This window comes from Garra rufa, chromosome 14 (assembly GCF_049309525.1).
Source record: "Garra rufa chromosome 14, GarRuf1.0, whole genome shotgun sequence".
NCBI lineage: Eukaryota > Metazoa > Chordata > Actinopteri > Cypriniformes > Cyprinidae > Garra > Garra rufa.
The window spans coordinates 15,398,143-15,413,366 of record NC_133374.1 but is presented as its reverse complement, the minus strand read 5'-3'; the positions used below and the strand labels follow the sequence as shown (position 1 = coordinate 15,413,366).

At 35.2% G+C, this 15,224-nt stretch overlaps 1 protein-coding gene across 7 annotated transcripts in view; it reads right to left on the bottom strand.

Moving 5' to 3' along the window:
* Positions 1-4,401: 4,401 nt before the first annotated feature.
* The window catches only part of msi2b (musashi RNA-binding protein 2b), a 299,604-nt gene continuing 288,781 nt past the window's right edge, over positions 4,402-15,224 (bottom strand). For 6 of the 7 annotated variants that reach the window (XM_073817253.1, XM_073817257.1, XM_073817255.1 and 3 more), the window contains 2 exons: positions 11,942-12,018; positions 4,402-9,016 (listed from right to left, as the gene is read on the bottom strand). In XM_073817253.1, coding sequence (XP_073673354.1) covers positions 11,977-12,018 — 42 coding nt within the window. In that variant the 3' untranslated portion in view covers positions 4,402-9,016; positions 11,942-11,976. The remainder of the gene's footprint in view (positions 9,017-11,941; positions 12,019-15,224) is intronic. The other variant, XM_073817254.1, reaches the window with a different exon arrangement.

Sequence of the window (15,224 nt, the reverse complement as noted above, 5' to 3'; positions counted from 1 at the left end):
CTTCTGTGTCAGTCGAAAGTATCACACCGAATGAGTGTCTGATGCAGAAGAGAAGAATTCTTTGAATAAAGTCATTATTTTTGTTCCTAGTTTCATTACATTACGGGTGAAGCACTGATGTCACATGGACTATTTTATTGATGTCTTTACTACCTTTCTGGGCATTGAACGTGTCATCAAAAATATCTTAATTTGCATTCCAAAGATGAATGACGGTCTTATGTGTTTGGAACTAAATGAGGGTGCGTAATTAATGACAGAATTTTCATTTTTGGGCGAACTGTCCCTTTAAGTGGTGGCTGAATTGATACACCAGTAGGTGAAACAAATAATAATTTGGTCAAAAAATGGTCATTTACAAAAAAAAAAAAAGAAAGTGATTGTTTTCATGGGTGAATAATTGAATCATTCCCTTAAAAGATTTGTTTAACAACAATGATTAATTCAGGATCAGAACAAGTGATTTGTCTTCATGATTGAATCATTCACTCAATAGATTTGTTTCAAAATGCCGTGGCTCCATTTGGAAATTTTGGAAAGTCTGGAATGTGAAAATATGAAGTTAAGGTCCATCTAACCAATGATAACTATCAGCATAACTATATTACAGTGTACACTAATGCACACCATTCATTTAAACTGTCTGCTGCTTTAAATTCCAGAGCTTTTTAAAGTTCTGACTGGTGATTGTATCGTTTTTATACTGGAAAAATCGTTCTGAAAGTAGTTGCAACAATATCTTTCCCCTGTATTGTTATTGTATTAGTTGCAATGTGCTTTTCCCAATCTTATAGAATTAGAATGATTATTAAAGCTTTCTCGTTAAGAGTTTTCATCTTTGTTGTGTTGGACTACTGTATATCAATGCTTTTGGAATAATTTCAGCCAATCAAATTCAAGCACTCGAACTAACTACAATAATATTTGACTTTAGAATGCTGCGATTGGCCAATCAGAATCAAGTATTCCAGAGCGGAGTGTAGTCACTGGGTAAACAAACGGCAACAAGAACATAAAAGCAGTGGCAAAACCCCCTCGGAGTTCTTTCTTGTGTATATAAAAGCCTTGTGTAAAGCAAAGTTAGTTACTAAAACACTTCTCTGAGAGGCTTTGGGAGCGAGCAGAGGGGAGCCTGTGATATTTTTCAGCCCGTACAAACACACCGGCAGACCTTAAAGGTAGGGGAGCTCTGTCTTAAATATACACCAGAGAACCCAGAACTCTCCAAATGAGTTCTCTGGAGATCGTTCCCGACACCTGCAGTCATTTTTCAAACGATTTAATTGGTGTACTTAAGTCAGCTGATACCTACGCCAGTGCTTTGTTGCTAGGCATCATGACACAAAGGTCTGCAGGTACAATTAACCCCATTGTGACACCGCGATGTACACCGAGTGTTTTCGGAAGGGACCAACTTGACTATACGTACATCGTTTGAGGTTAACATTAATTCATGACTGCCGTCACTGGGACTCACGCTTTATACTAAGGTAATGACCAGCTTCTTTCCCACACTACTACTGCTACTACCACAAGTGGCAAACACCTGCTCGCAAGTACATATACGCCACAAAGAGACTCCCCCTTCCTTACTATGAGATCCACGCGCTTTCAGAGGACCTGTTTGACAGAATCACGTTTTTTTCTGCGATTGAACAGGTTAGGATGCAGTGCTGCAGCTCTCCTGTCTAAGTGGTCTCCTGATAAGAGGGAAGCTGAGATTTCTCTCAGTATTTCTCTCCTGGCAAACAGTGAACACAATGAGTCATGACACTATCCAAGGGCTCCAGTGAAGTGTGTGGGTGGACAGCTACAGTGATAGTGACTGTATGAAGAGAGCTTGCTCATCCAGGACTCACTGAGAGAGAGAGCAGAGGAGAGGAGGCAGGGTGGAAGATGGATTTCCACACATTTATAATAGCTGTCACACCTTACATTCAGCAAGGCAATTTCACATTTGAGAATGGGACAGCGACTCAAATTAAAAATGACATTAATTTCTGCCAGCCTGCACACATTGCATTTTTCATCCCGGTTGAAACACCTCTTGATTAGGCTCTGGGAAGACACAAACGTACCACACAACAATAGGACTGTCTGATTGGATTCTGTGTACAGTACGTCTTAGGGAAAAAAAAAAAAATGTGTATGAAAGGGTGTTGTTTCTGAAATCATGTTTTTTCCCTCAGACATTCTTATATTTGTTTTCTTAAGTCTTTCTAAAACATTTCTAATTAGGAATGTAAGACAAAAACAGTCCAAACCGAGATGTAGCCATTGTTATAGTTGAAACCATCTTGACAACCAAAATATTTAGCAGTGTAATTTCAGTGGCAGAGATTTGAGTCAAAGACTTTATTTTCTAAGATTTGACGTTATCGAGCATTAAGGCCTTGAATTCTGAACTCTTGAGTTTTATATAAACTGTACTATTAAATTGATTAAATTGTCTTCTTGTCTGTGGTGTTACATAGAAAGGATTTAACTTTTTTTCCTGGTGAATAAACTTTAATGTCCCATTATTCATTTCAAAATGTTCTTCTCATGTTCTTGCTTTATATTATGTGGCATTTATTACCAAGTACGTACGTAAAAATACTTACAATGTACTTACTGTGTGCAAAACACTTTTGCTGCTGTTGAGATGGGATACGGGTAAGGTTAAAGACATGTTTGGTGGTATGGTGAAGTTTAAGGGTGAGTTAAAGTGTAAGGGATAGGTCAAAGGTAATTAATTAATTTAATTAAAAGTTATTTTTTGAAATGTAAAAACATGTAAAAACATGTACATATACACAATAAGTGCATTATATCAAATGATTAATTTCAGTGTAAGCACATACAGTTGAAGTCAAAAGTTTACATACACCCTGCAGAATATGCAGAATGATAATTATTTTACCAAAATAATAGGGATAATTTAAAATGCATGCTATTTTTTATGTAGTACTGACCTTCAAAAGTTTACATAACACATGCACGATGCATTAAGACCTGGGGGTGAAAACTTTTTGAATTTGAAAATCAGGGTAAATTTTACTTATATTGTCTTCTGGGAAACATGTAAGTGCCTTCTGGAGCTTCTAAAGGGCAGTACCAAAATAAAAAAAATATGATATTTAGGCAAAATAAGAAAATTGTACACATCTTCATTCTGTTCAAAAGTTTTCACCCCTCGGCTCTTAATGCATAGTCTATCCTTCTGAAGCATCAGTGAGCGTTCGAACCTTCTGTAATAGTTGCATATGAGTCCCTCAGTTGTCCTCAGTGTGAAAAGATGGATCTCAAAATCATACAGTCACTGCCGGAAAGGGTTCAAATAACACAAAAATGCTGAAAAACCAAAGAATCTATGGGACCTGAAGGATTTTTCTGAAGAACAGCAGGCAGTTTAATTGTTCAGGACAAACAAAGGACTCATAAACAACTATCACTAAACAAACAAAAAACAAACACACCTGTGGAAACTTTTGAACAGGGTCATTTTTATAAATTCAACTATTATTTTCTCTTGTGGACTATATATAAACATCTTTGATGTAAAACATCTTATTCAGGTCAGTACTAAAAAAAAAACCAAAATATGCATTTTGTACGATCCCTCTTATTTTGGAAAAAAATAATGAACATTTTGCAGATTCTGCAAGGTGTATGTAAACTTTTGACAACTGTAGTAGTTAAGGCCATTTAATACAAAGTGGGACCCAAAACATTTGATAAAGGTCACTATGCAAATTATTTCATGTAATTAAAGCAATCTTTATATTTCAGGCTCATAAAATGTATTATAAAGCAGAATTTATATTAGACATCAAATTGAGAGCCAACACAGTACCACATTTTGATGAAAGCAAACATTTAAATGTATTAATATTAGCATCAACTGCACAGGCCCAACAATATGCAACATTACTGACAACCAAATTGGCAGAATTTCAAAAATAACAATTTTGTAAATGCATAAACAACAGAGAAGTGATTTATAGTCATTATAGTTGGATCGCTTGCTTTCTAAATGTCAAATGAATTTGGTTTTGTGCTCTTGGCAGGCAATAATTCACCGCACCTAACAATGTGTTCAAAAAGCATGTTTATCCTCTTGGCAAGTGAACTTGTATTTAATGTTTGTATTACCTTGCATAGTTTTGTTCATGGTTATCAAGGATGAGGGCATGTCAAGAACCCTGTCTGCGTTGGCATCTGTCTAATCTAGCTTCTTCCACCAAGTATGAGATGAATCGCTGCCAAAAATACAATAGAGATTAATGGGAATCAGCAACAAAAGACACTTGTCCTGTTTTTAAAACAGAACCGTGACCCACCAGTGGAAAAGCATTACTTTAATAAAGTATATCAAATTTACGAATGTAAGAGAATGAAAACAAACTTACACAAGAGCTGTTGGGCTCTGTATTCAACTTTGTGCATTTTAATCGTTGTGCATGTTCTGGCATACAATCTTTTGCAGGTATATTCATTTCTTTTAAATCACAAATCAATTGCTTGAAAAAAGTTGAAAATAAAAACCATGAGTGAAATGGTTCAAAACTCTTTTATTTTTATTTATTGATTTTTTTAATTTTTTGTTTTATTTTTTTGTATCTTTTCCAGACAAACACATTGATTTCTGGACCACAGTAGAGGATGGAAACCTTTCACAAACATTTTTTATTATTATTATCATTATTATTTGAAAATACAAATATAAAATTATACTTTCCACATCTGAGATGTGAGAGACCCCCATCCACTTTAGTTTATTTTACAACAGGGCTTGAGCAAGCCATACAAGAAGACCTGAAAGATGCTTTCAGACGTCAGTCCGTTCAGTCAGTTCTCGCGGTAAAAAGTCCGTTAACGTTAAAAAATGGGCAAGTGTTAGGAATGGGCAAGGCAATCAGCGAGGCCGAAGGAAGCCTCAGGAGAAAATGGGACACCGAGTGTACTGTAAAAGTAAGAAGACACCACATTGACCGTACCGTTCCCATTGAGCTACACGTCCTCGTCTGGTTTACACGACAGCTAAACTACTACCGGGCCTCCTTGTACATCTGCTGCAGCTCTTGGACAACACATGATTCAACAGCCAGTGAAACAAACAGTGTGGACTAGCGTCAGTTCACCTACGATGATGAGGCAGTTTCAACAATTTAACAAAGAGATATATACACTTTACATATATATCTTGTATATGTATACAAGTATACTGTACATCAGACATTACAGTGTAGAACGTTTCGCTGCTTTATTAGTGGGATGATCGTTTTGGCCATTGCCTAGCACTTGCCGCAAAATTCAAGTTTAAATGGATACGGTAGTTCACTCCCAAAATCACTCAACACCTTCCAGGTCATTGTCTTTTTTTCTTTTTCTTTTTTTTTAAACCAACAATTTTCCAATGATTTAACTAGTCTAGCAAGATGTGTAACATTCATCCGCTGTAAACTGCTGTCCATGGAAAACAAAATGGTGGCAACAGAGCCATGCTACCTTAAAGTCCAAGCTACGAGATCAAATTACGGGAAAAAAACGGGAACGAGGGTAAGCTAACGGATGCGAACGGACTGTTTAAAAGGGTGGCCAGCCTTCATTTTAATCGAGAGTCACCCAATCACGCTCTTATTTGACAGCAGAAGGGAAATGTGCTTCATCCGCTGTTAAACACTCGCCTTCAGACCTAAGATGCGGGATACTCAACTTGTTAAGAAAGAGACATCCAACTAACTAGTGTTACCGTTTAAAAAGATGTCTTGAGTAAGAAAACGCTGTGCACGGTTCATCCCGACAGCACCTTTAAATTTAGCTCAAATGTACTTGTTGCGTTGTGCTGATCGTATCTCGCTAGTAGCATAAAAATCTCCCTCGCGAAGGTGGCTCATGTTTGATATCCCTGAGAACAGATGTGATTCAGGAATACAGATTCAGAGTGACACTGGATTGACACTAATTAAACAATTATTGAATGTAGATGCTGCATTAAAATGAAAAGCTGGCAAACTAACGGCATAACAATAAAATTCAAAAAAAGATTTTTTGGAAGAGTACAAATATCAAAAACCTATTCGAGTTTTATCCATATCTATGATGATCAGGCTATATCGTCATAATTCAAATATTTATTCATGTAATAAAATCCTTGCGTCCCTCTTAAAAAAAAAAAAAAAAACTAAAGTAAAGCGGTTTTGCATATCTAGCGTTAGCATTTAAGGTAGTATGGCACACCCCTTTTAAAACATTCAAGGGTGGGGATCCAATTAATGCCTTGATTACAATTCTGTCCTACAGCAATTTCTTTCTCCTAGATTTCATCAGTGAGAGCTTTGGTTAGTTGAAACCATGTGAGACCAGCAAAACAGTGGAACAAAAAAGGAGAAAAAGAGAAGAAGAAAAAAAAACCAACGAAAGAAAAATTTACTATGAAAATAACGCTCAGCATTTTTTGTCTTTTGTCTTTAAATGATTATAAAGAGAAAGTTCTATCCTTACTGGTCCTACGATTGCTAATGAATACCTCTACGTCTTAACATTAAGTACATAACACCTACGACTACTCACTAAAGAGAGAGTGAGATACAGAGAAAGGGCAAAACGACAAAAGGAGAGTGAGGGGGGGAGAGGGAAATGTGGAAAAATACCAACCGAGAAGTGTATAGACCACTACACTGGCATCAAGACAGCACTCTTTTACAAGGTAAAGTCATATTCCTGTTTTTTTTTTTGTTCTTTTTCTGTTGTTTTCTCATTTTTTTTTTTGTTACACACTACTAAAATACAATGATCAACATAAGATTACTGAATGAGGTGACAGGGAATGAAGAGAAACAATTGATAAATACAGTACATAATATCTGTATTATTGTCATTGTTATATTTAGTATAATCATTAACATCCACAAAAATATTGATAAAAATCCATCCCTATTTAAATTCAAAACATGTTCGGGATAATTTTCTTTCTTTTTTTTGTACGTTTGTCTTTTTTAAAACAGCTCAAACAGTTAGCACAAAGTTCTTGTCGTTTTTTTTTTCCGTATTACTTTTATCACGTCTCCTTCTTGAGAAAGAATCCAGCATTCTGCCTCACCTGTTAGTTTAGTGAAATGAACAAAAGGAAAAAAACAAACCAAGAAATTAAATAAAAAGCAAAACAAAACATTTTCAACAAGATCGAATAACAGCATACATCAGTCAATTCATATTGTAAATATCATTCATATTTCTAAATGCCATTTGTGTCTCATCAAATCCAGTCCCCACATGTACAACAAATGTGTGTAGCAGCTACTGGTTTCAATCAGTTTCAGTGTTTCTGAGGAAATGAACTATTGCTACCAATAAACTCATCTGTCATTTCTGATATTCTAGAATAAAATCCCTGGCAAGAGATTGTTTCAAAGTACAGTCTTCGAATCGATGCAAGCCGAGACTCGAGATTCGTAAGCGTCCTCCTTCACATGACCCACGTTAGAGACTGTCAGTTCACATGTGCAAATAGAAAATGATAAATTCTCTCTCACAGTGCAATGATTTACTTAATTTCAAAACAACACTTTAATATCTTTTTCAATATCTGTCTCAGGCTAAAATAAATTAATTTGTAATCTCCTTTAAAGTAATTCTCACAGGACTGAGGTAATGGTATAAAAGATTTGCTTTTTCCTAATCGTAGAGCAATTTCAAAACGCTTTTTTGAAATATCGCCTTTGTTATTCGAATCGTTAATCCGACATCGACGCCCGACGGGAAAAAGAAGCTCACGCTACAATGCAAAACGAAAGGTTAACATGAAATGTCTCGACACGGTTTGAAATCATAACTCATGTGTGCTTTGGATTTTGTCGTGATTTTTTTTTCTTCGTCTTCTTTTGTTAGGATGCTGATTTCGGTATACCTTGTAAAGTATGTTCTCTTTGTAAGCTGTGCACATCTTAACGTACTATCTAATCCGTATGCTGGTATGACACCTGCACAGTTGTAAAGCCGACGGTATTTACAAAGCGAGCTAACAGTGTTCGATTGAGTTTCGTCCGTACTGGGGTAAATCACGGCCTTTGTGCTACAGATGGACCTCGGTTACTGCATTGAGCCTCGAAGATATTTTTGCACTGACATATTTCGGCTTGCGCACGATACGACCTCTATGACACCATCACAAAAATATGGTTCTCTCTCAGAAACAGTTTTGATGCAGTGAACAGAATAATATATACAGTTTCAGAATTCTTTTCTTTTTAAATCTCATTTCACAAAGTATTAAAAGGAAAGCTTTTTCTTCTGTTTTTTTTTTTGTTTGTTTTCATCGACAACAAAAATGACATTTATAAAAAAGGACTGTGAAAATATTGTAGTCCTCTTATTGCCCAAAATAGGTAATCATGGTTAACAAGACATCACAATAAACAGAGAACAGAGCTACTAAGATTTTTTTTGAGTTACCCACTCATTGCGGTTTAGGCTTGAATTAAAAAGGTCACCTTTTCAAGCTGAGTCATTTCAATCCGCTTTCTCGCTCGTATGAAATGAAACCTGAAAACGTGATAGACGAGGGCTGTGAAATGAAACCGCTATTGGAATATTACTACCTCGAAAAACAAACGAAAAAAAAAAGAGACATTTTATGTTTACATAGTCGCTCTCGTCAGAGAACATTCAAGAACAATGAAGAACATCTAGAAACTCAAAGAAACGTTGGTTGATTCAACGTGTACACAATAAAAGATGACTAAAATGCTAAAACAAGAAAGGGAAAAGAAATAAAATCCTAATTCAAGGTCAGGGCTACACTAGGATAAAATATTCAAAAGCCAGGTTTTCAGTATAGTACAGCAGATTGTTTAGTTGTTTTTTTTTTCTTCTTTCTGAGATGATTCTGACGTTTCGGTTTGTTCTTCGTGTGGCGCCATCTCAGCTTTAGATTCCCGTTCAGCGCTGTAGTGCTTGAAGTTTAATGGCCTTTACCTGTACACAGAACCAATTAGAAACTCCGGCCAGTCTTCCCCGGGCCTCCTGATAAACTCTGCCGAAACAAACAGAAACGTTGCTCAAAAATTGCACATAGTTATAATAAAACTGCATGTGTCTGTGTGTAAAAAATGTGCTGCATCTGAGCCTTGCTGATGAAAAGTTTGGACACATTTGACTACCAAATGTATTTTTTTTTATCTTCCAATGAGAGGTAAAAACCATCCTTAATTGATAGATTTGTATACAAATACTAATAGGGCTGTCACGATTCTTTGATTCAATTCGAGTACCCTGCAATTTGCCCGTGTCGAGTAACCAGCAAAATACCGGAAATGGCACAAACCACGGACGAGAATCCATGAAATGCATTTTTAGACTGTTTTCCAAGGCTGCGTGATATATTAAATTTGGTTAAAATCATACAAAAAGTATAATGCTACTGTAAATTCACAATCTCTGCATATTGCTGTGTGTTTGGGTTTATTATAACGTTCATCGGGGAATGCAATATGCGCAGTTTCATTAGATTTGAACGGTAAATCATTTTTATACCTATGCAAATACATCAATATCTTTCTAAACATGCTAACTGTTCACTGCGATTTTAAAATAAAAGCTCAAACACTGTCAAACAATGTCCACATAATCAAGAATTTACAATGGCTGTAGCAAAAAAAAAAGGCCCAAGAATAAGTGGACATTTAAATTAAATGTTTAGTCAATATTAAACAAGGATTAGATCACACAGTCTGCAGTCTCTGATTTGTTATAATGTGTAATGTACATTAGTTCTATTTTGTTCAATAAAACCGTATGATTAGTTGCTTTTGATACTTTATTTGAACCAATTATTGCCTCATTGCTATTATGTTAAGTCATTTTAAAGGCTGTTGTCCATAAAAAAATTATAATTATCTGATCACTCGATTAATCGTCAGAATAACTGACCGATTACTCGAATACAAAAATAATCGTTATTGACAGCCCTACACACTACTGTTCAAAAGTTGGCTGTCAGTAAGGTTTTATGCAGTTTTTATGACATTTTCAACTTTACAAAATATTTCTGTTTTAAATAAATGCAGATTTTGGAACTTTCTTTTCATTAAATAAAAAATGCATCAGTTTCCACAAAAATATTAAGTGTGTTTAACATTGATAATAATTGTAATGATAATACATGTTTCTTGAGCAGAAAATCAGCATATTAGAATGATTTCTGAAGGATCATGTGACACTGAGTATTGGAATAATGAAGCTTTGCCATCACAGGAATAAATTACATTACAAAATACAATAACTAAAAAATAATTATTTTAAATTGTAATAATAATAATTCACAACATTACAGTTTTAACTATATTTAAAAAAAATGTGAGTATGTATGCATTGTTTTCTAAAAACAAAGTTTTTATAAGAAAACTAATTTTGAAAACCTTATTTATCTCTATTTTTAAAATGGTATTTGTTCATTGTTTTAACAAGATTTTTGAAAACACATATTGACTTTGGAAGTACACTGTGTTTGTTGAACTGAAGCTTCAGATCGTGCACAGTGAATCTAGTTTAAACATAAACCACGTATTGATTCAGTCCGGCTGAAAGTTTGCTGCCGACAGCTTTAAATTGTAGTAGAGATGTTATATCATCAGAATCTCTCCGCCGTCAGCATCTTTTCATTATAAGCTCGGTCGTTTAGGCTCAGATACAGAACACATTGGCACTTTAATGTGAGCACATCTTATCTACATGGGTTTCAGACATCGACACAACACATATGTTAGTGTTTCAAGCATGCAGAAACTCTTCGAATGTCCAACCAACCAGGAAATGACCCGCTTCTGCGATATCTCTCCACTGCTGTTGCTTTCTCTGACTGCTGTACTTCAATCAAACGTTTGGAGAATCCATACAGACGGAGCGATTCTACCTACTCATTAAATCAATCATCCGTTTTGGCTCGAGGACAAAATGAGAAGCTCTTTAGGAAGATTATGGGCAACAAACCGCAGTCCGCAGGCCTCTTATCCAGACGACAGGTCACAGGTAAATGCCACGGAGTCTGCCGTAATCGCACTTGATGCATCACCGTTGAAGAGAAAAAAAACAGTCTGGGTGCAAATATTAACTAAGTATAGGGGAGGGATTTTGACCGAATAAATGCGCATCCACTTATCCACACACACCCGCATTTAAGCGAGTCATCTCCGATTTAGCCATATCTCAGAATATACTCAAAATCACCTTTAAGTCCTTAAGACCTAGCTATACAAGCACGGTGATTACGGAAACAGCGCCTTATCCAAAAAACCTGATGAATTACATCAGATGGCACCTAAGTCAACAGATTCTCAGCAAAGAGGGCTCGCTTCCAGGTGCACGCTAATCAAAGCCGCAACACCTGTGCATAATATCCAAATACAGCACTTCATAGAGGATACGAGTCGACGTGCGTCGGGAGCGCAGCGCCGCGGCTGTCGCAATACAACTCTGGCAGTGAAAGAAAGCAACTGCGCAGTTTTGAGTAGACCCGCTCGCAGACATCATGCATGAAAGGAACAGTCGAAATGACAGACAGGCAGGCGGAGGATAAAGGAGGAACTAGTGATAAAAAGTAAGGGGGAAATGTGTAGCTGCCACACTTGTGGTGTTTGCGAAGCGGGAAAGGCTTTTAAAGGGCTTCAAAAATGTAAAATCAATAATAAAATAGATGTTCAATGAGACTTCTGAAATCCAGGTTGTTGCATATGAAGTTTAAATTCCCTTGTCTGGGATGTAAAAGCCCTGTAAAAGCCTAAGTGTTGATGAAAAGGTAAAAGCACTACACGGATTCAACGTAAAGTCATCTGAGATCAAAATGAGAGGGAATCGGAATGAATAGGCAGATGGAACAGGAAGATAGTAGTGAATAGATACATAATTATGAAGGCACAAATCAAAAAATATATATATTTCATAAATGGTACAGGATATCTACCTCAAATGAGATGGCAACCAACCACCTGTTAGGTTTCAATGGTATCCATTTGTAAAAGCTGTCGCAATCAAAGGACCCTAAAAGTGTAGAGTTAGTAATGGTGTCAGTATGCATTCTGAGTGAAAAGGCTAATATGTTTATCACTCGTAAGTCATTTCAATCATCGCATGTGTTGCTAGCATGAATGAATGTTATCTGTAAACCTTAAAGATCAGTCCACATCATTCCCTCAGTCTGATCTAGGTGAACAGCAGAGGAGAGCTGGAATAACTGTAACAGTAAATGTAATAGGTCATAAATTAATGCACAATTCATTGTGCCTATATTTTAACATCAAACATTAAATTGTACTGAAAAAATTATTTGATCTTGGTCAGACTGCATGACCGAAACATTGTAATAAATACTTGTTTTTTTTTTTGCCAAGCTACAGTAGTGTGCAAGCAAGTTAAGCAGAAAAGTTGTAGTAAATTTTTAAAAAGCATCATAAGAAAAAGGTCATAATTATATTAACAATAAACCATATCATACACTCAGGGAAAAAAGGTACAAAAGCTGCCACTGGTATGGTACCCTTTCAAAAGGTACACCTTTATTTGAACTTATTTTACCCTAAATGGTACATCTTAGTATCTCTTGAAAGTGTATTGCCTCAGGGACAACGTTTAACCTTTTTTTCTGAGAGTACTGTCTTTTAAAAGCTACATATTAGGCCTGATTAAAAATAAATGGATAACTTGGATAACTGGATTGTTTAGTCTATAAAAAATAGACTAACAATTACTTGAACTAATTTACTTTTTTTTTTTGCTATGTCACATATCACCATGTCAAGTTAAGCAAATTAAGTATACTTGTTTATTCTTATTCATCTCAATTAGGTAAATTCAATAGATGCTAGTAATCAAATATATCTGAGGTTAATTTAGGCTAAAAATCTTTTAAAGAAACAAAAAAATGTTACATTTTTTCCTGCTCTCCCCTTTTTAAATCATTTACTGCCAAACAATGAAGTAAAACAGATAGAAATATGTACATTTCAAAGAACAAGGGAGAATGGAAAGTATGCTGTTGTAAGAAAGAACATGTTTGATTTTTTTTTGTCAACAAAGATCAAGTAATTGCATATTCTGTAATAATTTACATTCATGCCAACAATAACAATATTAACGAATTCATTTGAAATCATAATTCATGCAGCAAACATAAGCAAGAGACAATGCTGTCAGAAATCACAAATAAGCCTCAATCTGAGCAGGAAAACTGTGAACTTCACCTGTGTCAGCCTTTTTTTTTAACAAGCCTACTGTGTTTTTAATTATGGGAGGCACTTCTGGTTTGCGGAAGTTCCACTTAAAAAGACAAATAATCCTCATCTGTCAGTTTATCTGAATGAGCTGTACATTTTTCTTCATGTTCTATTTTCAGATTTTAGAAGAATAACGTAGCGCTAGGTATTTGAATGTGACATAGTATGAGAAGAATATCTATGGCAAGAGCTCTATTCAATCCACTGCATTCTTTTCCTCGTGGTTATTTTCTTTCTTCCCTTGTATTCTGCTATAACAATATGAAAAAAGACAACATACACTGAGCATTTGTGGTCTGCTCTCCCGATTTAATTTACGATACATCCCATGAATAATTCACTGGAATGCACTAAGAATCTCTCATTTTTCTACCCCAAAATTCTCACGTCTCTTTCCAGGCTTGTTTTCACACGGATGCTTTAAAATGTAATTGTCTCCCCTTTTTACTTCCAATCGCTATTAGCAGTGTTTACTGGAATGTTTCTAAAGCAGGTCATAATCTGTAAAATTTGTAAACTGTTAAAATGACAAAAATTACTTTGAAATATTATCACACAATGTTAACTTTAATGGACATATTATCACAGTGATAGTTAACACGCCTGTAATATTCCTGTGATAATCGGGATTTTGGGGTTATTTTTTTTCAAATTCTGTTTTTTTCCAAATTATTTTTTTTTTCCATTTAAATTTTTCTGGATTCCATTTTTTTTTCATTTACATTTTTCAAGACTCTGTTTTAATAGTTAAATTAAGAAATATTAATCAAAAGGCATGTCTAATTAACTAAAATCATGAACAGTACACAGTTTTACAGCAATTAATTTAAAGTTTAACAAAAATGAGCTTTTTTTTAAATCCCTATAAAATATGTTTTATTTTTTTTCTCAAATTTATTTTTATTTTTTTCCCAGAAATACTGTGTTGTGTAACATTTTTCTGGTAAATAAATTCTGGTAAAAAAAAAAAAAAAAAAAGTTTTAATAATAATTGTATTAGTAGTAGTAGGGCCAACCCTCATTACAAGTAATATATTTCTGTCACAGTTTCTTCAAGTTAAACCAAACTTTTATTTTGATGGGTTTCTGTCTGTATATGATATGATGGTAGTTTTTCTTAAAAGAACCTGTAAAATGCTAATGACGTGAATCTCAGAGCAGTTCTACAGATGTTTATATGTTCATGTACTCCTATATTAAGCTGGCAGAGGCTGAAAAAACACTTCAGTATGTGCGTAGTAAACAAAACCACGTCCATTCATTCACATTCAGAACTTGCAGGATTCATATTTAAATAATATTTTTGCGGCTTAATATTCATAGAAATATGTTCAGTGTACTGAACTACTTTTGATTTAATCATTCCGTGACATTCCGCATTATACAGTAAATTCTATTTTTATGACTGGACTTCCACGTTTTCAGTGTAGCGGAAATCATAAAGTCCTACTTATTGTACTAAGTTTAAAAAAATGCTTATGTTGTTTACAGACTGAATGTTTATACTTGAACAGAAGTTGCTCCCATAATTTTCGCAAAGCGTCAAGGGGTGTAAGAAAACGGTGGATACATTTATAGAAAGAAATCTCTTGTAAAAAAGCTTTTCAGTTTGTGAGGATGCTACAGAGGCTAACAGAAACAGCAGTTCATGTCAGACAGCTCAAGAAAGAAGTCTTTCTTCCTCCAGAACACTGTCAATCACTAGTGCGATGTTCTGAGAGTTTGAGGCCAACCTAAATTTGACTATTTAGGTTAGAAAAACTCCATCTGAAAGTCAAGCGCAAAGTGACATTGTTATTCTGAAAATCCCGTTTAGATTTAATGAGTGCCCGGTCTGTTTTGCAAACTGTACTTAAGGGCAGAAAAGAGAGAGAGAGAGAGAGAGAGAGAGAGAGAGAGAGAGAGAGAGAGAGAGAGAGAGAAAGTGGAAAAAAAAGTAATTTGCTTTTCCTCACAAACAAGAGATTGGAGGGG